General features: G+C 35.0%; 1 protein-coding gene across 1 annotated transcript in view; it reads right to left on the reverse strand.

Moving 5' to 3' along the window:
- LOC135221712 (serine proteinase stubble-like) overlaps window positions 1-25,159 on the reverse strand; it is a 93,570-nt gene that overhangs the window by 1,224 nt on the left and 67,187 nt on the right. The window contains exons 2-12 of the mRNA XM_064259496.1: window positions 11,111-11,283; window positions 8,509-8,755; window positions 6,112-6,203; window positions 5,513-5,616; window positions 5,088-5,224; window positions 4,084-4,128; window positions 2,908-3,454; window positions 2,672-2,801; window positions 1,161-1,296; window positions 637-758; window positions 115-201 (exon numbers count right to left, since the gene is read on the reverse strand). Coding sequence (XP_064115566.1) covers window positions 115-201; window positions 637-758; window positions 1,161-1,296; window positions 2,672-2,801; window positions 2,908-3,454; window positions 4,084-4,128; window positions 5,088-5,224; window positions 5,513-5,616; window positions 6,112-6,203; window positions 8,509-8,755; window positions 11,111-11,278 — 1,815 coding nt within the window. The 5' untranslated portion in view covers window positions 11,279-11,283. The remainder of the gene's footprint in view (window positions 1-114; window positions 202-636; window positions 759-1,160; window positions 1,297-2,671; window positions 2,802-2,907; window positions 3,455-4,083; window positions 4,129-5,087; window positions 5,225-5,512; window positions 5,617-6,111; window positions 6,204-8,508; window positions 8,756-11,110; window positions 11,284-25,159) is intronic.

The following is a 25,159-nucleotide window of genomic DNA, read 5'->3' on the forward strand; positions in this document are numbered from 1 at the left end:
GAGGGCTAATGCAACATAAATAATAAGTTGTTGGTTATTCAGTTCTTGGGAAAACTCGTTTTGAAATTACCTAACAAACAAACCAGCTTGTTCCTCTGAAACATTGACCTTTACCTGATACCAAGAAGTTCCAATTTGTACCAAGACTGGGCCTCCGGAATCCCCCTCGCAACTGTCGATTCCCGGTGCTGCAGCACACAACTGAAAGGAATTGAACTGATAATAAACTAATTAACAGCCTGTATGACAGTTAGTTAAGTCCATTACAGAAAAAGTGGACATTTATCCCCAATTTGAAATATTGAGCTGATAAAGCCAAGATCCCATGAGTATGATTTTGTGCTGAGGAAGAAATCCAGACCATTTACATATAATCAGCCCCAACACTTACATGCTCACAAACCAGATACAAATCATACATAAAGGACCAAAAATCACTGTTGTAGCTCTTAGGATCAGTTCTGTCATCTCCTCAAACAGAGAGAAGCTTTGGTGAGAAGAAGAAAGGGGGTTTATGATGACGCAGGCAGCCAGCAAATACTGGTGAACGCAGGAAAGGAGCAAATATAACGCAAGCACTCACTTGTGCCCAGTATTCTAACCGAATGTCACTCTCTACTTAGTCATCATACTTACGTGGTCTCTGGTAATGGGGTATTCTTGATCTTGTGGAGGCAGAGAAGAGTAATTCTTGGCACACTCGTTGACATCAACAACGAACTGAGTTGCTTCCTGGAGGACGTCTGGGTCTCTTCCATCTGCCAAAAACATTCAGCTTCATTATTAGAGTCTGTTTTTGAGAAAGTGTGAAATTTATGACAGAAATTCTTGATATGACTACCAACGTTAGAGAGAGATTTTTTATCTTTATAATCACCTTCTCTCAAAAATGTTACAGACTGGCTGGCGATATAAAGCCTCAAATACGAAGAAGTGCTTTCCAATTGAATCGGTTTGAAAGGGACATCCGTTGATGAAACTACAATAAAACTTGCATAAATAGAACTAATCATTTTTAATGCTCTGTGACAGTTAGAAATGTTTTAATACATATGAAAGATTACTTTTAAAACCTGTATTGTATCGCCTTGAAAAGTGTTCGAAAAAATCGGATTTTATGCCAAAGCCCAAAAGTTGACATATCAAAGTTGGGCACTTACTGTACTTTAGACTTCCCCATCCGAGGATCACCACTGGAGACCCCACATAGTTTCCTTCCGGTGCTATGCAGATAGGACCAACTCCTTCCCCAAATACCAAAGCCTTTTTCAGCTTTAATAGCGCTATGTCGGCTGTCTGTTGAAAGAAACAAACTAGCGTGCTTAACCAATTTTTTAGGTAATTCTTCAAAACGACATTGTTAAAAAGTAATAACCAGATAAATATTATTAAAAGGCAACAAGAGCAGGATACTTTACTCTGGAAACGTTTCTTCCTCGGAACTTCAGATAAAGGTCTGTTTCCTCAAAAACAAAATTCAAATACTTCCTCAGTGGAAACTTACATGAAGTCAGAAATTAAGTGGGCTTACCTCGAAAAAGTAATCAATGGTCTCTTTCAGGGACCTATCGATTCATGAATGAATGATATATATATATATATATATATATATATATATATATATATATATATATATATATATATATATATATATATATATATATATATATATAGCATATATATGTGCGCGTGTGCATAACTGAATCACGAAAATATGGAACATGATGAATATATAAATACAGACAAAATCCACGAAAGAAAGTGAAACAAAACAATGGAGTACCGCTGCGAGGCCTTTCGACTGCATAGTAAAGGACGAGAAATCGAAAAGTCTTTCGTGGATTTTGTCTTTACTTATATATACTATATATATATATATATATATATATATATATATATATATATATATATATATATTTATGTGTGTCTTATGTGAAGCAAAACTACCCAGATACACCTTTTACGGCGAATTTATGTTAGATTTTTATTTTATTATTTTTTTTTTGTAGTTCACCAAGTTTTCCTCTCAAGAATTAGTGACTAAAATTCCCCATGTAGAAATTATTAATAAGATCTATGTGTCTTAGAAGTATTGGTAATGAAATACGTCAGGAAATTACCTATCAATCGATTCTTTACGGGAAGAAAATGATAAATATTGATGGCTCGTTCTTTCACAGAGAAAACAATGGTTGCGTTTCACTAAAACGTTCATCAGATCTCTTTTTTTGGAAAACGTCAGTCTGGCGATGCATTCTTTGAAGGAGGAATTACATGAAGCTTGAGTAGGATGAGCTTGTATGACTGACAAGCATATCTGGCATTTGCGAATTCGTGTGTTTTAGTCCCTTTAAAGCATTACCAAATAATATCTGTAAACCGTACTTTTCCTATCATGCTATTTTAACTTTCAAGTGTTTATAGCGAATTTATAGACCAGCTGTTATAACCAGGTGGGCAGACAATTTTGGGAAGGGGGGATGACACTGATTATGGTGAAAGGGTACAGTGGGGCCAAAAAAAAGGTTGAGAACCTCTGTTTAAATATAGACGGTTTTTAACAGTTAATGGTTTTTAACAGTTAATGGTTTTTAACAGTTAATGTTGATTCAAAAGGGTTGCAAAAAGCACATGAAAATCTCATGAACAGCAATAATCTCTACGAAATTACCTGCGTCTTGGAGTCGTACTGGGGATGTAAGATGATTTTCTTCACCAATATCGACTGCCTGGGAGTCTCGTCCTTGATCTGCACATTATACTCATAGGCGACCACTTTGATACGGTCCCTTTTCTTTTTCCTGGAAATGATGTGATCATTATTAGCAATCGGTATTTCTCTGGCTCAAAGTAATGATAATGCAGACTTTGCCTCCCAAGTCAAACGTGTTATTCAGTTGTACTTACACATCATACACGCAGTGACCGGCCGTCAAAATGAACGTTGAGGTCAAGATCGATCCAGAGCAGGGTAGCAGTGACCCACCCACGATGACCTGGACGCTCACAATGAAGGGCCATTCGCCAATGTCAGCGGGTTTTCCTCCCTGAATCCGAATATATTCGTGACCTCTCCCTTCCGACGATGACAACGGAGTCGAGATATTTGACGCAGTCTCGGTATCTGTCGTTGTATTGTGGAACAGTGTTGCAGTAGACGCCAAAGCCGTAGACGCCAAAGCCGTAGATGCCATAGCCGTAGACGCCAAAGCCATAGACTCAGCGGCAGTAGACGCAGAAGAAACAGTAGATGTATAATTCAAAAACGCAGAAGAAGCAGACGAAGAAAAGGAAGCATTATGGAGTGCGTTCGGTGAAGTATTGTCGCTGGTGAAATTATGTTCTTGCGGAGGCGATGCTGTGTCGAAACGCGCCGTGGTTTCTTCTCCAAAGCCAATGCTTGCATTGAAGCCAGGTCTCTCAGCTTCCGCAGCTGCGGTCGTCTTTCCGCAGCCTTTTTTCGAAAATGTTGTCTCGAGTTAAAAATTTATATTTCTATTGTCATGACGTTCAAAATGTGAATCAAAGCTTAGCTAATAATAGAAGTTTTTATAATCATTTATCCGTCACTTATTACCAAATGTTATATAAAATCTCCCATCTTCAAGCAACTGCGTATCATTAATATCTGAAATCGATGTCCTTTACGATAAGAACAGTTGGAAAGAGATTGACTTAGCTTACTTTCTTTGGTTTCTATACTGTTATCGTAATGAACATTTAGTGGTATATTAGTAAAGAAAATGTCCTACTTTTCATTGCCAGAAGCTTGAATGATGGTATAATTAAAGCTACGTTCAATATCTTTATTTGCTTATTCTTTTGCTTTTTTTTTTATCTATTCTTATAGTGCATGGAAATTCTATTCTGCTGAAGCTTTTTTGTGACGTTAACGAGCTTTTGAGAACTAGTACATAATTGTGTGTGCATTCTGAATATAATAATAATAATAATAATAATAATAATAATAATAATAATAATAATAATAATAATAATAATAATAATAATAATAATAATAATAATAATAATAATAATAATAATAATAATAATAATAATAATAATAATAATAATAATAATACTTACTCAGTGGACAAATCTGGTTTCCTTTGGCAACGTATCCAGTGCCTTCTGTCGAAGAAAAATACATTTACTGGACCCCCCTCAATAATAGTTTAGAGAGGACATTACTACGGCTTTTTAGAAAGTAGGGATTGAAAGCAAAGCAATTCAGTGTAGTTTCTACCTAAGTATTTCATTGTTTTTGCAGCGCTTGTCACCATAAGCAACCATTGCTTCACAGAAGTATCCTTTCAGATACTGTGAATTCCAACAAAGAAATAGAGTAAATTCTTAGTCATTACGACTTATCCGTAAAGATACCACTGACTCTCATTATCACAAAATATTAATGTTTCCGACTTAATGCGTCCATTGTTTCTCCAACAGGAAAATCTCTCTCTCTCTCTCTCTCCTCTCTCTCTACTCTCTCTTTCTCTCTCTCTATCTCTCTCTCGTCTACCACTCTCTCTCTCTCCTCTCTCTCTCTCTCTCTCTCTCTCTCTCTCAGCTGAAAATTGCTGGCAACGTTTTTAGTTACCCTATACCTACATAGCCTAAGCGAAAAAGTTTCGATAAGGAGTCAACTTAACATTTCTTGTAAATGGTTCATTTGTTTCGAGGATATCGCTAAAGATAAGCTTTGTCTGTGATGCCTATTGAAGCTAATACTCCTGCCATGGCCACCGAATACGACATTTTTATCACATTTATCTTCCGTGTGCAATCTATCTTTCTTTCTGGTTTTGTTCGTGCGTATCGCAAAGGTTTACATTTTAACCCGAACATCTTATTCACGCCGAACAATTTGCCATACCGGGAGACGCTTTTGAAATAAAATTCTCTTTAGACAGAACTACAAGCTAACTTTCTCGTGACGTACAATTTATAAGAATGTTTTGGCATCGCGAAAATATACTCTCAGATACATCCGTTAATATGTGAGGGCCAGAGATACTTAAAGTTGTGCCAATTTGTGACTGGATTCCTGTACAGAAGGTACAAATCTGGACAAAGTCCTAAGCTCTTACTTGCGCCCTTAACGATGCAATTCACATCCGGTGGAAGGACTTCGTGTACCCTAGAGTCCAGGAACGGCTTGTAGGACATCAGCAATTCATTCGTCTTCGCCAGTTTCACTTCGGTGTAGGGAACGCCGCCGCAGTACCTGCGAAGATAGCCAAGTAGTTATTGACTTCCAAGGGACAGTTTTTTCCTTGTTCGGATGGTGTGATTTCCTTATCTTTTGCGAAAGTTTGCTTTGCGTGATACTCTTTTTAAGGTAGAAAAGATATAAATGTAAAGGTACTCAAAGTAAATTGTTAGATTTCTTGTCAGGCGTAAACTACGAAGCATTAAGCACAGTTTCGTTATCGTTAAACATCCACTATGACCTGAATTCATTCAGCGACAAAAGCCTCTCTGTATTACTGCTTTTTTATTCTTCCTAGCTCACCTGTGGTTAAGGTGTCCCCCGTCAGAGATGAGGTACTCAGCGCTATCACAGGTCCCGACCGACACTTTCTTGCAGCTCAGCTTCAAGGAGGCTCCCTTGAATGCCTAATGAAACGAGAAGAATTACGTACATTACTGAGTGGTTGACTACTGGTATCTTTTACATGGTAAGTGAGCTTTTCCTGTTGGATGTATTTATTATGTGAAATAAATACGTTTATGGACAGATAGTACATAGACAGACGGAAAGATTGGCTAGTTTTCCCAGTGGTAAGTATTTATTGCGTGAAATACAGATAGAGTATCTTTACATGGGGTGGCAAATATTTCCAGCTGTATGTGATTGCCAAATGTAATAAATACGTTTATAAATAGATATATTGATAGTTTAGATAGATGGATGGATAAACTGATAGATGGAATGTCAGTCTCACAAAGATCTCCTAACTTTGTACTTTTCTTGGGATTAGGAAATTTGGGCTTACCGGATTGTTTGTCACTCAGTAGCATTAAATGAAGAAAGGAGAGGCTGTCTTTCTGCCAGAGGAGACTAGATGACTAATTGAACTAAAAGGATAAATTTAAAAGATTATTAATTACCCTGAAGATGACCGTGCACGGTTCCCTATGTGAGAGACGGATGCGGTATTTCGATTTGCGCCAGACGTCGTAGGAGTGACCACACTCGGCCTCTGGAGAGGTGGGGGAAATAGATGAGATTTTGTTTTGACAAACAGAATAGAATTTATTCTCTCTCTCTCTCTCTCTCTCCCTCTCTCTCTCTCTCTCTCTCTGAGGGACCTGGGGAAACCCGAACGAGCTGTAAAGTCTGTAAGGTAAGGTAAGATTCTCTCTCTCTCTCTCTCTCTCTCTCTCTCTCTCTGTTAGTTCTAATTACACAAACTATTTTTTAGTAAATCGACTCCTCCGTCAAAAGAATCAAGGCAGAAATATGGAAAAGTCTTCTTGCCATGTCTCTCTTGAAAAGAATAAAAAAAACTTGTAAGATTTGAATTTTTTTTTATAAAAATCTCTCTCAAAGGACAATTATGACTTCGTTTCACACTCTAGATACTTGTGTATTTCTACATATCAGTTTCGTAGTCTAACTAATAATCCAGCGAGTTTGTAATAAATAACTCTGAAAAGCTTATAAGAATCTCTCTCTCTCTCTCTCTCTCTCTCTCTCTCTCTCTCTCTCTCTCTCTCTCTCTCTCTCTCTCTCTTACGTAGAGACCCACAACAAAGACATGCTTTCATTTATCTTTTTTGCTAGTTGTTATTTTATATATATTAATGTTACAATGCAACTAATTTTACTGATGCCTTGTAGTAAATAATTTTGAAAAGTATATAAGAATCTCTCTCTCTCTCTCTCTCTCTCTCTCTCTCTCTCTCTCTCTCTCTCTCTCTCTCTCTCTCTCTCTCTTACGCATAGACCGACAACAAAGACATGATTTCATTTAGCTTTTTTACTTGTTATGTTATTCTATATATATTAATGTTATAACTAATTTTACAGATGCTTTGTAGTAAATAATTTCGAAAAGTTTAGAAGAATCTCTCTCTCTCTCTCTCTCTCTCTCTCTCTCTCTCTCTCTCTCTCTCTCTCTCTCTCATCTTTACTTATAAAATACATACTTTTAGCTGAACAGTTGTAAATTTTAACTTGGGTACAATGAATTCTTTGGTGCTTATTTTGTCTATTTCCTTTATCTTAACTAAGCTTTACGTTATACGTTCATGCGGTCAAAACAAAGTCAGCGAAAAACAGGTGCGCGAGGAACAGATGCATTAAGCTATCTGTCGTGGTAACAGATGTATGCATAAAAAGAATAGATATCGTAAACCTGTGTCACGTAGCCATTAATATCTTTCTACCACGCAGGAGCATTTGCGTGTTATATGCTTCTGAAAGAAACAGTATCTCTCTCTCTCTCTCTCTCTCTCTCTCTCTCTCTCTCTCTCTCTTCGGGAACACTCACCGGATGTTTATATCTAGATCAGAAACCTCTTTGACCAAAATTAAAATGAAAAAAAAATTTATAATTAGATTAATCTCATTTTCCCTTTGCTTTTGACTCAAGATGATTATGTGTTAAATGAATGTAATTAACTATATAATCAATTACTCAATTATTAAAGCAAATGAATTAATAAGTTTTTTATTAATAACGTAAATTAATCGTTCTGTTATTTATTTAATGAAGTAGAAAAATCAGTCAGTTATATAATTAGTAATGTAAGTAAATTAAATAAACAGTTAGTACTGATAAAGTAAATTAATATATAGTTATATATTTCATAAATTATATATATTAGTCACTTATATGATATCTAAATTAAATTATATAATCCCTTAGATGATAAATAAAGTAAATGAATAAATCACTTACAAAGTAAATTAATTAATCCCTAATATTAAAATAAATTAACATATAGCTATATATTTAATAAATTATATTAATTAATCACATATAATACAAACAGTGAATTAATTAATCATATATTAAAGTGGATTAATATATAGTTATATATTTAATAAATTATATCCATTATTTGCGTATATGATAGGTAAAGCAAATTAATTAATCACTTATATGATAGATAAAGTAAATGAGTTAACCACTTACATAATAGATAAAATAAATCAATTAATCTCTTATATTAAAGTAAATTAATATATACTTATATATTTAATTCATCATATTAATCAAGCACTTATAAAGTATGTGAATTAATCACTTATATGATAGATGAAGTAAATGAATTAATCACTTATATGATAGATGAAGTAAATGAATTATTATATGATAGATCAAGTAAATGAATTAATCACTTATGACATAACTAAAGTAAATTAGCGATCGGTTAATATCAACAATTAAATGAAACTGATCAGAGAATTCACAAATAATTAAATCAATAAATTAAAACTGATCAGAATTAATAAATAATTAAATCAATAAATAGTGTTTTTCATGTGGAACCTCTCACTTTGCGTCCTTTTAACCTTCGAAGGCGGTCGCTTAGGGGGGCGGGCGACCATCAAAGCCACCCGCCTGATGTAGGGCGGAAGTCTTCCCCAGTTATTCTCGCCTTCCTTCGCCTTCAGTTTCTTCCTCCTCCTCCTCTTCTTGCTCCTCTTCTTCTTCCGCTTCTTCTTGGGGTTCTCCTTTTGCCTCGTCCCACCGAGCTCTTCCTCGACCTCCTTCGAAGCCTCTGGGACTTTGAGGAGTTGATTCTGCTGAATCGGAATCATTTGTGATGTATTCATTTCAGTACATTTTTATCTATTTGCTCATTTCTTAATTCATTTTTTTTATTAATAAGTTGGATCTCTCCTTTCCGTATTTCCCTTTGCCTCCTCTTACTTTTTACTATTGATCACCATATTCTCTGGAAGATCGAACTGAATTCAAGTCAGTGGCCCCTGTGGTGGGCTTGTTCCATATGAATAGGTTTCATATTCTGAATAATAATAATAATAATAATAATAATAATAATAATAATAATAATAATTAATAATAAAATAATAATAATGATAATGATTCAAGCTGAAAATTTAATGAGAGTCACTCAATAATAATAATGATAGAAATAATAGTGATTATTAGATTGGCTCCATATTACTTAATTAGAATATTTCAACTGCTCATCTTCTATTGACAAATGTAGTTACACAAGGTTTTTTTTTATCTTGTGAATGGAAAATAGATTGAAAGTTATTGAAACAGAACCTACATCATCTGTTAACAATGGCTATCATTATTGTTATTGTTATTCGTAAGTAGTATACATTCTAACAGAAAAAGGGAAAACGCCAATTAACTTACTACTAAGCTCCCACGCAATTATCACATGGGAAAAAAAAGAGCCAAGAATAAGGAAAAGGTAATTATTCATGAACTGAGGAGAGAGAGAGAGAGAGAGAGAGAGAGAGAGAGAGAGAGAGAGAGAGAGAGAGAGAGGCATTGGAATATAAAATAACTAGAATTCAGATGAAAATACAAACAACCTGAGTCATTCCAGAATTTTTCAAGAATTCTTAACGTTAAAATATATGAAAGGACACTAAAGTACAATTTAAAAAAAAAACATTTAGGAATAATGTATCTGTAAGTTCGTGAGGTTTTCAGTTATGAGAAAAAGTAAACGAAGACTCGACAGAAAATCGTCCAACGAAAACAGTTTTCAGATGAACACTTGCGTCACATTTCGATCAGATTCTGAACAAAGTCCCGGAGGAAATTACTGATGTTGAAAAGAAACCGCATTTGGTTGTACTATTGCGTCTGCTTCCCTGATTTGTTCGACCTCTTTTGGGGGCAGTAATATGTAGCAAAATAAGGAAAAGACATCCTTTATCATTAACCCACCGTTGGACTGCGGAACGGCCTCCCAGAGGATGTCGTGCAATTGGAGATTCAGAAGTTTAATCGAAGGTGCAATACAATACGACCCTGATATTATTCTCTCTCCATTTTAATACAGTTCTATCTATTTGTTCATTTTTTTAATGAGTATGGCGTCTTCTTTCCGCATTTCCCTTTACCTCCTTTTGCTTCTTCCTAATAAGCACCATTTTCTCTCTCATTTTAATACATTTCTACTATTTGTTTCATTTTTTTAATGATATGGCGTCTTCTTTCCGCATTTCCCTTTACCTCCTTTTGCTTCTTCCTAATAAGCACCATTTTCTCTCTCCATTTTAATACAGTTCTATCTATTTGTTCATTTTTTTTAATGAGTATGGCGTCTTCTTTCTGCATTTCCCTTTACCTCCTTTTGCTTCTTCCTAATAAGCACCATTTTCTTTGTAAGCTTGAATTTCAAGTCAATAGCACCTGTAAGCTTGTTCCATATGAACAGGTTTTATCTTCTGAATAATAATAACAATAATAATTAATATTTTTTTAGATACTATTCCACATTATCAGTTTGGTACCGGTATTGTCTATCTTCATAGAAGGTAAACATTTGCAGTGGAAAAATGAGCAGAATTGTAGTTTTCTTCTGTTTATTAAAAAATAAGGTATATATATGACGACATTAAACAATTAAAAATTAGCATTGCTTATTCCAAGAGGAATGAAAATTTATTTTCTCAATTTTTTTATATCTCTAAACGTTACTGCATATCCTGGATTAGCTTTCTGATTGAGCAGGCTTCTTTTTTCCTACTCCCGAAAGGTGAATTTATCTAAGGTAAAATTTCATATTAAACCAATGTTTTCTGTAGTGCAAATCTAAGAGCAGGAGTGCTCTTCTAAAAGGATTAATAGTATTAATCTTAGTTATCAGCTCATGGAGTGTTTTCTGCAACTTAGTGTAAGAGAGCATTAAATTAGTACCATCTTATATCAAAAGCGACCCAGAAAAAGTAAACACGAGAGTATTGTTAAGAAGCAAAAAAGTTTCACTAAACAGCATCTGTTGATATTCCAGTGACTGCACTCTTATTTTTCATCCAAGGACTCCTCATATATTAATCTTTGCACTGTTCCAAGAACAATCAACGTTGGTTCTGAATTATGTCGTAAATTTATTTACTATCACCACCACCAAGAACTTGATACGTTTTCGTAATACTTCGCACCTTTTTGCGGTCCTGTCGGTGATATCCGAGGGACTTTGTAGCTGCAACTCGAAGAAGGTCGCGTCCTCCTTCAGACAGCTGCTTCTCCTCACCTGAAGCGACCATCACTACTACCGCCAAGGTCGCTAATCCCACGAAAACGGACAGTTGCTGCCACTTGCTCATCATCGCTTCTGTAAATCAAAGATGCCATATTCAGGTTGAGTGTTATCATGGCAAACGTCAACTTTGCGTCTAGAATCCGACTAGTCTGAATGATCCTGTCAACTTGTCGCCGAGTATATCAATTCCAGCTCCCCGTAGGAGGGTAGTGCCGTCAGTGCACCTCATTTGGTGCACTGTAGGCATTACTTAAGGTCTTTGCAGCGTCCCTTCGGCCCCTAGCTGCAACACTTTTATTCCTTTTACTGTACCTCCGTTCATATTCTCTTTCTTCCCTCTTACTTTCCACCCTCTCCTAACAATTGTTTCACAGTGCAACTGCGAGGTTTTCCGCCTGTTACACCTTTCAAACCTATTACTGTCAATTTCCGTTTCAGTGCTGAATGGCCTTAGTTGCCCAAGTGTTTGGCATAATACCAAAAATCTATATAAATCAAATAAAATATAATCAAATAAAGTCCAACCTACTGTGAGGAAAGACTCTTACTGATTTCTCGTAAAACCAAGTCCATCCTGGCACAGAACCATCTTACTCTAAAAACTACAACATAAGACGAGAAAATCATCATTATACTTGGAGGAATATTTGCCAATCGCACAGGAGGAGTACAGGTGCGCACAGAGTCAGGACCGGGATAGAATTATATGGTACGTATGAATTGACAGTATCTATATATTAGATTTCCTTTCTCGATAGGTGTTCTGGGGTGAGGTTGCTGGAATTTTTATATGCCTTTCATAGATTGAGTGACTGCGGCATCAAACGAAAGATCTTGAGTAGTTGAACCAAGTGCTCTACCACTGACACACACACAGACACACACACACACACACACACACACATATATATATATATATATATATATATATATATATATATAAATATATTACGCCTAGGGTTTTTGATTAATAATATATTGCCAATGTGTCCTATGGAATGTGAAGAACAGTGGAGAAGCGACGACCCGAGAGAAGCTGACAATGAGTTTCTATGGGTGGCATGAGATAAAACTGCTTAGTTAGACAAGTCAATGTACGATAGTTTATTAACTCTTCTCAAAGTGCCTTTGTGAAACTGGTTGCGGCCAGTAATTGTGAGGCGTTAACGAAGTGTGCGTTCGTATGTGCGTGTGCGCCTCTTCCTTTAATAATGTTTGATACCCAAGTCTATGGGGGATTTTGATAGAGGCGTCTTCGAGAGAAAGACAAGATGCCGTGGCGCTCACCGTGAGTTTTTTATTAAGTGTGCTTTAAGTGTTCCGGCTGCTTGGGTGAGTGTTAAAGTGTTTTAGCTGAAGACTGGCTTGTTATCTGTTTCACATTTTTATCATGATATTCAATCTTTAATCTCTGATTGTTAAACTTGTGTGTGTACTTACCGGGATGTGTTCTGTGTCTTTGAAACAGACGGTTCTGGCAATGTGGGGGACAGGGAGTCCCAGATGGCTAGAGACGATTGGTGTGACTATAACTGTTCAGACATTTTACTGTTTGGGGGTTTTTAAGTTAGTCTGTAAGACTTGATTAATTATTTATTCATTGTTAATAAATGTTTATTTTATGATGCAACTCTCTCATTTTCATTACCTGTTAGAGTGGAGAGAAAGAGGTGGAGAGAGAGAGCGAGAGATTGCTTGGAGAGAGAGAGAGGAGTTGCCGAGAGAGAGAGAGAGAGAGAGAGAGAGAGAGAGAGAGAGAGAGAGAGAGAGAGGGGCTGTGTGTATTGGTTTGCCTTGACGTTCGAGCTACACGTTTACCAAATAAATAATGGGAAATATCCCATTACAGGTTTTGGTGGCAGCTTTGGTTTTGGTGGCTAGCGATTAAAAAAGGGGTATAAAAGTTTTTTTTTTATGCCTGGGAACGCCAATGAAGAGATAGGTGACCAGTTAGAAAATAAAGGGGTTATGGCTTAGCAATAGTTTTCGAACGACAAAGCCTTTGTGGGATTGTGGAAAATTGTTAAATTGTTAGATCTCAGTTGCTAAGTGAAAAGGGGTAGAAAAATATCCGTCCGTGGGATGTGGGATGAGGAAAGAAATTCTATTGGAGTCATCAAATTTGCCCGTACCGAGATCCTCCAGGGCGTGAGAGTAACTCAGTCTGGTTTGTTAGTGAGTGTTGCCAGGTGCCATCTCGCCGATCGCGTTTGCATTGTGCCGACGAGATTTACGTATTCTACGCGGATTCCAGGGTGGTTTTCTCTTGTTTTGGACATGTGAGTGTTACTGTGTGTTTTTTTTAAATCCTGGGGGCTTTTTTTGGAGATTGGTTCAAGAGGTCCAAAAAAATTTTTTTTGTCTTTGCCCATAGTAGCAGAAGTGACGTGTTTTCTTTATTAGCGCGTGTTTATAATAGACGTATTCGTCTTTGTTTAAAACATGAGGGTGTATAGAGATGTGTTTATGCATGTGAACTGTGCTTAGATAGCATATCTAGACAGAGCAGCCACACAATTTTACGGGCTCAGCACATTGCAAGGGGAGTATGGCATGCCTCGGGTGATAGTTGCATGGTGGGTACTGCATACCTCGAGAGGGGATTGCAAGATGGGTACTGGTGTATACCTTGTGTATACCTCAGGGAGGGGGTCCTCAGACACTGTTTAAGGGGAGATGGGGACTACTGGTCTGCCTTGGGGGAGTGTTCTATCGCTTGACTGAGGGGTTGTTCTAACGGGGGGAGAAACTTTTTTTTTCTCAGTGGGGGTGAACTTCCTTTTTTTTTCTTTGTGTCGGGGTGTTGAGGGATGGGTTTGCCCTTGACAATGAATTTCCAATACTGAGACATCAGCTGATTGATTAGTTGATGAAGTGAAACGCCCGTAGAGTCTTTCTTTTAGAAAAGAGATTTTTTTTTCTCTCTTGGATGAAGAGAAAAGGAAATAAAAAGAGAATTGAAATGCATTGTATGTGTGTATGTTTTCCTTATGCCTTGGAAGACACAGATTATTATTATTTTTTTTTTTATTGTGTTGGAGAGATTACTTTGAAATGCCGATGATTGGAGTTGTGTCTGTGTGAGGTTTGGCAATGGTGTTGCATCTGGAGAAATTGTGTGTCATAAGATTCAGCATTACTGTGTATGCTATTTGAATTTCACCCCTACTTGAGATCTTTGCAAGAGAATTATTGCTATGGAGAGTTATTATTATTATTGATAATTGTTATACTTGAGATGTGTCACGGGAGGGTTGCTTAAGTATAATTATCATTACGGGAGACTTGTTTTGCGAGAGATTTGAGATATTTCGTGGAAGATTATTTTATAATTATTACAGATTATTATTCATGGAGAATTATTACAATGAATTAATGGGAGAAGTCTTGTCTTAATTATTTGTTGAGTTTTTGTAACTTTGGAGAATATTTCAGGGATTCGCGAGGAAGAGTTTTGCTGAATCTTGATGAATCTGGCTGAATCTTGGTGAATTGTGTTGAATCTTGCTGAACTTTTGCTGAGTTTTTTGCTGAATTTTTGGAGAATGGATAAGCAATAACATTGGTGATGTTTTCTTTTTATACTGATACTAGTGATGATGATAGCAAATTTTGGTGATTCTGTGATAGTGATATTTCTGATACTGATTTTTTTTATACTAATATGTGGGTGTCGTAATGCTGTCAAGGGAGGTGAAATCTTTTTTTTGAATTTGGGAGGAACTAACAACACATTATTTTAGTTTTTTCACTTTTTTATGAGTTCAGCAGATAATTGCTTGACATACGCGAGTTACGGGAGATAGTTAACAATGCAGTGGATTTTTCTTTTCTCCTTTTTTGGAAGTTAGCCATCGAAGACACAAGTTTTCTTTACCAAGGGTGAATTTGAGGTTGTTTTTTCTCTCCAGTTGGTGTGAATATTTTTTAATATCTCAGTTCGTCACTTAGAGTCATTGTTCGAGAACGTGTTTGTGTTTCAGCTATTTGATGCTTTAGAGAGATTTGCAGGAGAATTTCTTGCATGTTTTGAATGCATACGTAGTGGTACTACACTTTTTCTCTGGATATTTGTGTTCCAGAAATTGTGAGTTTTCTTGCACAATACATTTGTTGTATTTGTGACAACTTTGTGAGAGATAGGAAACTTGGTTAAGTTTTCTAGTGACTTATGTCGTAGTGCATATGGAGAAGTCTTGGCTAAGACACTGTGAATTTGGAATTCTGTTATGAAGAGTTATGCACATTGGTGATTATTTCTAGAATTTTCTAGACAGTTTTATTTGCCGATTTTTTGCCCTTTTTTAGCAGTTATGCTAAATGGAGAGAGTTTTATAGTTTTGACTATAACATTGAGTTATTCTCTGGAGAATTGGAGTTATAATTGAGGTATATATTATTTTGGAGTTATAATTTGAGATATAATATATTGGGGATATATTTTTGGCCATTTTTTATATTTGCCAATGGTGATGAGAGCTATGTTTAGTTCAATTATTTTGCAGCCATCTTTGTTGCAAATGGTGACACATTTTTGAGGAGATTATGGGGCAATATTTGTGAGTGTGTGAGTTAGTTGCTTTGAGTGCACATTTTTTTGGAGATAGGATTTAATTTTTTTTTTTTATATTCCTTTTTGGAGATATATTTTTTGGAGCCTTGTGTTATTCCACATGGAGTTATTGGGGAAATAGAGGTAAATATTTTGCATTTGCCGAAATAGAGGTGATTATTCTTTATTCCTGGAGTGGTGGTTTTTTTTTATTAACATGTGGCTATTGGAGAAATATAAGGGGAGTGGTTATTAACCAAATGGAGGAAATATTTTTATAACCAGAGTGGTGTTCTTATTAATGTGGTGTCACATATTTATGTATGGAGTTGGAATTAATCTTGGGCGGGTGACCTTTTTTTTTGTGGTTATGGAGTTTATTTTTTTGAGCCAAGAGAAGATATCTGTGGTTCTTTCTCTTTGGTTTCGTGACTATTTAGAAGCGAGTGGCATTACTGCATTGTGATCCTATGGAGATGTGTGCATTTTTTATGTTCACAAGTGTGTTATTTTGGAGGCATATAATTGGGCTGTGTCATGTTGAGAGAATACGTCTTTGAGGCAAATTTTTGAACACATTAGTCATATCCTGGAGTTAATTTTATGAAATGCGCCTACTTTTTGTCAGTTAGACCTTTTTCTATAGAATCATGAGTTTCCAAACTTGTGTGTCTGACTGGACATTTTTTGTGCCGCAGTTTGAGCATACGTCCGCAGGTGGATTTTTCTGCTGACAAGCGATGTGATGAGCCGTGTACTGACTCTTTTCCTCTGATGACAATTGATCAGAATTTTAGCAATATCTGGAAATGTTGACAATAGCATTTCACGAAAGTGCATGGGTAAGAGTTTGCTTTCTGGCCTTGTTGGTCGATGAAAAGTTGCGATATCGAGAAATTCCGTAACTTTAGATGGAGCATTTCTTGGAAAAACGCGGGGAGTTATGCATACTATACATGTACTATGTATTTTGTGATGTGGGGGACATTTACTTGTGGTTATCTTTATTATTTTTTCTTCCTTTTCCTACGAGAGATGTAATTGGGGATTGAGCTTAAATAGCATTTCTTTGTGGACCGGGAGATGTGATTTATCGGGAGTTGTTATTTACGTAAATGGGAGTTTGACATTAAGTCTTATTGTGATTGATTATTGAGCAGTAAAGGGGTTTTTGCTGTTAAACATTTGAGATTTTTGCTGATTTTGTGAGTTGCTGTAATATCAGAGCTTGAGAGAACATTTTTTGGGTCTGGGTGTGTTACGAGATTCTTTTTTTTTCCTTGGGCTCATTACGATTTTTTCTTTTTTTTTCTTATGAGAACATTCGAGTTTGAAATGCGAGTGCAGAAGTCCTTGGAGTTGTTGTGATTTCTGAGTTGTGTGTTTGCTGATGTGTGAGTTTGGAGAATTGAGTTGGAGAACTTGATGTCTTTTTTTTTTTTTTTGAGAGTCGCGATAATGACTTATGATCTAGCAGTCTTATTAAAGGGAATTAATTGGGAGACGTTCAGTTAGTATTTCTGACTTTTTGAGATCATTTTTTGATAGAAGTAGTATGTCTGGGTTAATTTTCTTAGATTGACCAGTGACTTGACTGACATACTAACACACCAAAAAGTCATTTCCCAACGCCAGCAAGACGTCCACCAGCCGTGCAGAGAGGTTGCTGTCGTTTTGTCCGTGGTGATTTCAAGAGTTTCCACGATGGTGATCGCGAGAGTTCTACAGCATGTCTTTTGGGGATCTGCAGAAATCGCTAGAAGTCTTCTACAATGAGGGAGGCGTTCCGTCTTCCTACAGTCTGCTGCAGGAGCAGCTAGTTGCAGACAAGCAAAGAGGGATATTCAAGAATCCGATGAGAGAAAATTCTAGTGTTATTTGGAGATTAAAGCGTAACAGACTTTATTTTATAATGCCAGAGACGTGCAGTTATTACTTATATTTTATTTAAGCCGGCCAATGTGTTTTATATTATATAAGCTATTTTGCTAGGCGGGAGCTAGCATGAGGTGGCCGAGCCATATTACGCCTAGGGTTTTTGATTAATAATATATTGCCAATGTGTCCTATGGAATGTGAAGAACAGTGGAGAAGCGACGACCCGAGAGAAGCTGACAATGAGTTTCTATGGGTGGCGTGAGATAAAACTGCTTAGTTAGACAAGTCAATGTACGATAGTTTATTAACTCTTCTCAAAGTGCCTTTGTGAAACTGGTTGCGGCCAGTAATTGTGAGGCGTTAACGAAGTGTGCGTTCGTATGTGCGTGTGTGCCTCTTCCTTTAATAATGTTGGATACTCAAGTCTATGGGGGATTTTGACAGAGGCATCTTCGAGAGAAAGACAAGATGCCGTGGCGCTCACCGTGAGTTTTTTATTAAGTGTGCTTTAAGTGTTCCGGCTGCTTGGGTGAGTGTTGAAGTGTTTTAGCCGAAGACTGGCTTGTTATCTGTTTCACATTTTTATCATTATATTCAATCTTTAATCTCTGATTGTTAAACTTGTGTGTGTACTTACCGGGATGTGTTCTGTGTCTTTGAAACAGACGGTCCTGCAATGGGGGGGACAGAGAGTCCCAGTTGGATAGAGACGATTGGTGTGACTATAACTGTTCAGACATTTTACTGTTGGGGGGTTTTTAAGTTAGTCTGTAAGACTTGATTAATTATTTATTCATTGTTAATAAATGTTTATTTTATGATGCAACTCTCTCATTTTCATTACCTGTTAGAGTGGAGAGAAAGAGGTGGAGAGAGAGAGCGAGAGATTGCTTAGAGAGAGAGAGAGGAGTTGCCGAGAGAGAGAGAGAGAGAGAGAGCTGTGTGTATTGGTTTGCCTTGACGTTCGAGCTACACGTTTACCAAATAAATAATGGGAAATATCCCATTACATATATATATATATAATATATATATATATATATATATATATATATGATCATTTATTCTCATGTGTTACATAAGTATATGTCATTTCAAAATCCCCGTCTCATCCCCATCATAATTTGTACATCTCTTTCATAACTATTTCTCAAATTTATCATTTTCCATGTCATCACTCTAGAGGTTTAAAGATTTTTATGCGTTGATGAAGGTTTGTCTACAGCCATTTGTGATTCCCCGTCGGTGATATTCCCGAAGTAGCGTGAATTGGATATTAAACGACATTTGTAGAGCAATGATTATATATATATATATATATATATATATATATATATATATATATATATATATATATATAAAAGCGAATATCACATGAAAATGATAGGCAGAAATCCAAGCGCTTGAATTTCTGCCTATCATTTTCCTGTGGTATTCGCTTATTTAATGAAGTCACGTGCATCTACTGTGATTTTTAAGCACACACACACATATATATATATATATATATATATATATATATATATATATATATATAAATACATTTGAGTCTGATCACATCACCGTGATTCATATATACGCATTAAGCTACAAATGTCCTTTAATATCTAATTCGCCCTACCTCAGAATTAATATATTTTCATATATTTTAACTAAAGGGGAATTTTTCAGTTGATAATAATTTCGTCGGCTCCCGGGCGCGAACCTAGGAACCCAGAAATCAGGACATACAGTGAAGCGCCTGTAACCGCTAGGTTCGCGCCCGAGAGCCGACGAAATTATTATCAACTAAAAATTCCCCTTCAGTTAACATATATTAAAATATATTAATTCTAAGGTAGAACAAAATAGATATTAAAGGACATTTGTAGCTTAATGCATATATATATATATATATATATATATATATATATATATATATATATATATATACACGGATATTGCGGCGTTACCGACCATCTTCGTATAATACAGACTTCAAAGTTGGCTCGGCTTCTGTTTGCTGAGAGACCAGAAAGACATCATTTGTAATTAACAAATAATGTATTTGTAGATATTATTCCACGCTATCAGCTTCGTGCCACTATTTACGAAAGTGAAGAGGGTAATAGATGGAAGAAAAATCTCGGCTGATAAATAGATAGAAAGGATGAGGCTCGTAATGTGATCAATGGCCTTAGTTACCTTGTAGTTACGCGAATGTGGAAGTTACAACCAGCCTAATAAAAAGCATAGGGTTAACATATATGTGTGTATGCATACATATATATATATATATATATATATATATATATATATATATATATATATATATATATCCATTTATTTGGCGCCGACGTTTTCGTGTCAGCTTGATACATTTTCCAGGCTGAAACGATTACACGTCAGTTGCGTATAAGTAGTAAAAGATACACACATTGTTTACCAACACCATAATTAAAAACCTTTTTAATAAATTAAGAATAAAAACAGAAACACAGAATAACAGTGAACGGGCTACGAGCTAATACAGACAAAAAAAAATTGATTTAAAAAATAATGATAATAATGAAAATATAATAATAATAGAACGAACAAGACACCTACCTAAAGCGGTGGCGTAAAGAGAACTGGCACGAAACATTGTTATGGGCGGGAATGTAAACAAAGCTACAGGTAATTAGGTAATATATATATATATATATATATATATATATATATATATATATATATATATATATATATATATTATGCAAACACACTTCCAACATGTTGTAATAGGAAACTACGCACTTTATCTTCTTGTATGATATATGACATTCAAGTACATATGTAGAGTACAGGGTCAGTGGAAAACTAACTCTCACTGATAATTATTATACGCACAAACAGTGTAAGTGATAGGCGCAGATGTTTACGACCTGACTCGGAAAAAATATGAAAAATGATTACATATATCACAGATGACTGACGGAAACGAGAAAGGAGCAGAACGAGTGAGATCTTTTATCAAACTTTCTGATGTTCTGCTTCGGAAATCTGGGTCACGATTCTCAATACCCGGAAGGAAGACTTGTTTATAAGACGCGCAGTTTTGGTGTTAAGGATGTGACCGATTCGATGCTTAATTTAGTTTCGAAAACTGGGGTCACAAAACGCGTAGTCATCGAAAGCGCAAATGATTAACTTGCAATTAGATTGTGTCATGATTATACCCAGATGGATAATAGAACTATGAAGTTTTTAGGTCGTAGCACATTCAACTATTAAAAGAGAAATAAATTTAGATTTCTGTTTTCAATTTCAGAGTTTAAAGTTAAATCCTATATTAAAATATATTCATATATAATATATATATATATATAGATATATATATATATATATATATATATATATATATATATATATATATATATGATATATATATGTATCCAACATACTACAAAGATAGAAAACAAAAAACAAAACCGCTACATAAACGTTGTAACCATTATGTTTCGGATACTTCCATATTCCTGCTCATTGGTGAAATATAAACAAATGATATGTAGCAGGAGTGTATACTAGGCATATGCAGGTGAGGAAATACGATGCTGGTTGTGTGTTGTTGACCGTTGACCCGGGGAAAGAGGTTACACTATCTTGCTACCTCCCACATGCCTTATAAATAATTATAATCTATTCACAAATCATTTGTCAATTTTTCACCAGTGAGCAGAGATACGGAAGTATCCGAAATATATAGCTGCAACGTGAATATATCGCTTTATGGGCCTTTTCATCTTCATATATATATATATATATATATATATATATATATATATTATATATATATATATGAGTGTATATATAATATACCTGTGTGTATATATTCATATATATGTGTGTGTGCGTGCGTGCGTGTGTGTGTGTATGATTGAGTTTTGCTTAATTCTTTCCTCTCCCTTGCCTAGACTTGCCTTCGAGAAATTATATTTAGAAGGAAGAAATTCATAACGATTAATGACAAAAAATGTCTTCGGAATGAATGCTGCCATAACTGAATGGTTTTCACACCACCGACACATTGGAAAAGAAGTTTCATAACGATGCGTTCTCTTGCATTCACTGTATTGGGAAAGTTTACGTTTAAAGAAATACTATCTTTTGCACCCATTGTGTTATTGTTCTATTAAACATCATGAGGACCTTTCACAAGATAACTGTGGTGCAATTTCCATAGCAAATAGTGATCGAGAGATGAAAGCACAAAGTTTTCATAATGATAAAAGGAACTTTTTAAGGAGCATTCCATTAGTTATGTCTAAAAAAAGTCTTGAGAGAAATCGACCTACTGTAAGTTACAGAAACTTTCAGAGGAATCTTTTAACTGCTGGAATATTGGTAATAATTCAGATATTAGTTATATTGTTAGTTATATTAATATGCTCATCACTCATATCAATGCAGCTTCTCGCTCTTCCACACACGTACACAGATAACTAACAAAATCTGTAATCCGCCAAACTAAAAAAGCTAAATGGAATGTTGTCATTCTTTTATTGATGGACATTAAAGAGACTTAATTCATCTTTGTCAGAATCGTTGCTTTTTCCGTCCAATATCTGGATTATTACGAATATTCCAGCAGTTAAAAGATTCCCCTGAAAGTTTCTGTAACTTACAGTAGGTCGATGTTTCTCAAGACTTTTTCTAGACATAACTAATTGAATGCTCTTTAAAAAGTTCCTTTTATTATTATCAAAACTTCGTACAAACATCTGTTGTCACTGAGTATTATGATCCCACAGCAAACACCTGCTATAAAGTCAGCGCCAGGTGTTTTTGGATATTCAACTAGGCCTGAGAAATGGAACATTGACCGATAGGATATATTCCCGTTACGGTTAATTGCAGATGCAAGGTACAGACACATGATTATGGTATTAATTCGAGAGTATTTCTCTCTCTCTCTCTCTCTCTCTCTCTCTCTCTCTCTACATGGTGTATATTCTTGCGTGCCGAACGCTGACTCAGCGAAAAATGGTCCATTGTTATGAAGACAGTAAAGTTTTTTTCTTTTTGGTGGAATATGAAAGAAAGTCAAGATAAGTGCGGAACCAATGTAAGTTTCTTTCAAACCACCCAAAAAAGAGAGAAAAAGAGCCATAAAAGTATGATACCACCAACAAACGTCTCCGAAGAGAAATTGATGTAGAAAAAAAAATGGTGTTCCATTTCATATAAATGCAAATGCATTTATATGAAACGGTTCTTCCTTTTCAAATATATATAAATCCAACCTTTTAAAGGATAAACGGCCTCTGATTGTTACTGGCTTAACGAGATACAATAACTTTAAGCTGTTATCAACTTTGATAAAATAACAATCATCTAACTGATTCTTAAAAATAATCATTTTTGCATCGTCATATACTTGGTTTGTGAGCAGAATGGACGTGTGGTTTTATGCTTTTTGTCTATGGGGGGCGCGGGAGATGGGGGAGGAACTGAGGAATGTGAAACGGCAATGACTTGTCTAATAGACTCAAGAACTGGACACGGTTTACGAAACTATGCAAAGATAAGATCCGCGATCGCTAAACCTGCCGTGTGCTGCGAAAAAGCAAAGTAGGTCAAACATCCATTTCAGCAGCGAGATAGGTGTGGCAAAAGACTAAAAATGTTAAAAAAAAAATCCTCAGATTTTATAGATTAAGGTTATGGGGTTTATTTCATGAGGTCATAAGATACAGGTGCAGATACATGAAATTCGTGCCTCTTTATCTCCCACAAGAACTCGGAGTGGCTTTGGGAAACATAGCAAGTCAGGGCAATTTAGCTTTATTTTCATTTTTGTTTTTGGTAGAATTTCTCGGCTGAATAATGATAATAGTAACGTATATACAGATTTATTTGTTTTATCGCATATCAAATTATTACCTGGAAAACTCAAAAATAAATACCCAAGAAGTATTACCAATAAAAGAATTACTTTTGTTCTTTCTTATAATCTCATAATCGTACATTATATATATACATGTGTGTGTATATATATATAATATATCATATATATATACTAATATAATATATATATATATGTATATATATATATATATATATATATCTATATATATATATATATATAATATTATATATTATTTTTTTAATAATAATTTTAAAATTAATAATATATATATATATATATATATATATATAGTGTGTGTGTATAATAAATATATACATATAATTGCTAAATTTGTAGTTGTAGTGAAACAATGCAGCCCTGTTTTTATTTCAGTGGTAGCGTAGATAAATCTATTGGTACCAGATTCCATATATAGTATGATAATGATAATGATATAAGTAGGAGATCTTTTTTTCAGTATGAAACAATAATAATGATAATAAAAATAATAGTAGTGGTAGAAGTACGTAGTAATAATAGAAGTACTGGCTTGCCAAATGACCTCGATTGCAACACTTGTGTGGATGTTATTGTAAGAGAGGAATGCGCATCTTGTCAAACTACGATGAAAATTAAAGCGATTCGTTCTGGAATCAGTGTTATTTACGTATATGATCGTCAATAAAATGACATAGGAAAAGTGCTACTCGCTAACACATGCATCTATAGGGAAAAAACACGTATCTCTCCTATCAGGATTATCCTCTACACGAAGATGCTTAGTTCAATTATATTTTGAAAGCAAGGGTCCATTCCAATAGTGAACAAATAATATTGATTCAGATATCTAAGTAAATGAATTTGACAAATACACATTTGAGCATCTGTTATTAAGGGAGATTTGTCCAGACGCTCTTCCCACAAAACTGCCTGGATATACATGTATATATCTATATCTATCTATCTATGTGTCTTACTATCTATATATCAATCTATCTGTATGTATGTATATGTATAAATATTGCACACACACACATATGTGTGTGTATGTGTGTAATATAATACATATATACAATATATAATATGTTAAAATATATTAATATAGTATAGATATATAGATATATTATATATATTACGTTATATATATATATATATATATTATATATATATATATATATATTTGTATATATATATAGATATATATAGATTTAATATATATATCATCTATAGAAATGACTTATTATGAGTATCGGTTCACCACTATCTTATATTTATATATCTAATTCTTATACAATGTAAGTTTTGTTTTGTAATGCAATTATAATTTTGGTAATATGATTAATTCACCCCAGAAACTGTGTATAATGTTGTGAAATGTATGTTTTTGTGTTCAGATTCCCACATTTAAAAATAACACATGTTAAGTAGGGTAACTTTTCATTTTGAAACATACGTAAGACAGAGAGAAAGAGAAAGCACTAATATGTAAGCCTCTGAAGAGGGTTGTTTTTCACATCTTGAGAATACCTTACCCAAGCCAATTTTTTTATAGTTCCAATCTGGCCTGTAACTAAACAAGGGGCCTTGTCCATTCCTACTCGGTATCCCTATAGAGATGACGTAATATGTTTTCGTCTCGGACGTGTACACTC

The sequence above is a fragment of the Macrobrachium nipponense genome, chromosome 3 (genome assembly GCF_015104395.2).
Source record: "Macrobrachium nipponense isolate FS-2020 chromosome 3, ASM1510439v2, whole genome shotgun sequence".
NCBI lineage: Eukaryota > Metazoa > Arthropoda > Malacostraca > Decapoda > Palaemonidae > Macrobrachium > Macrobrachium nipponense.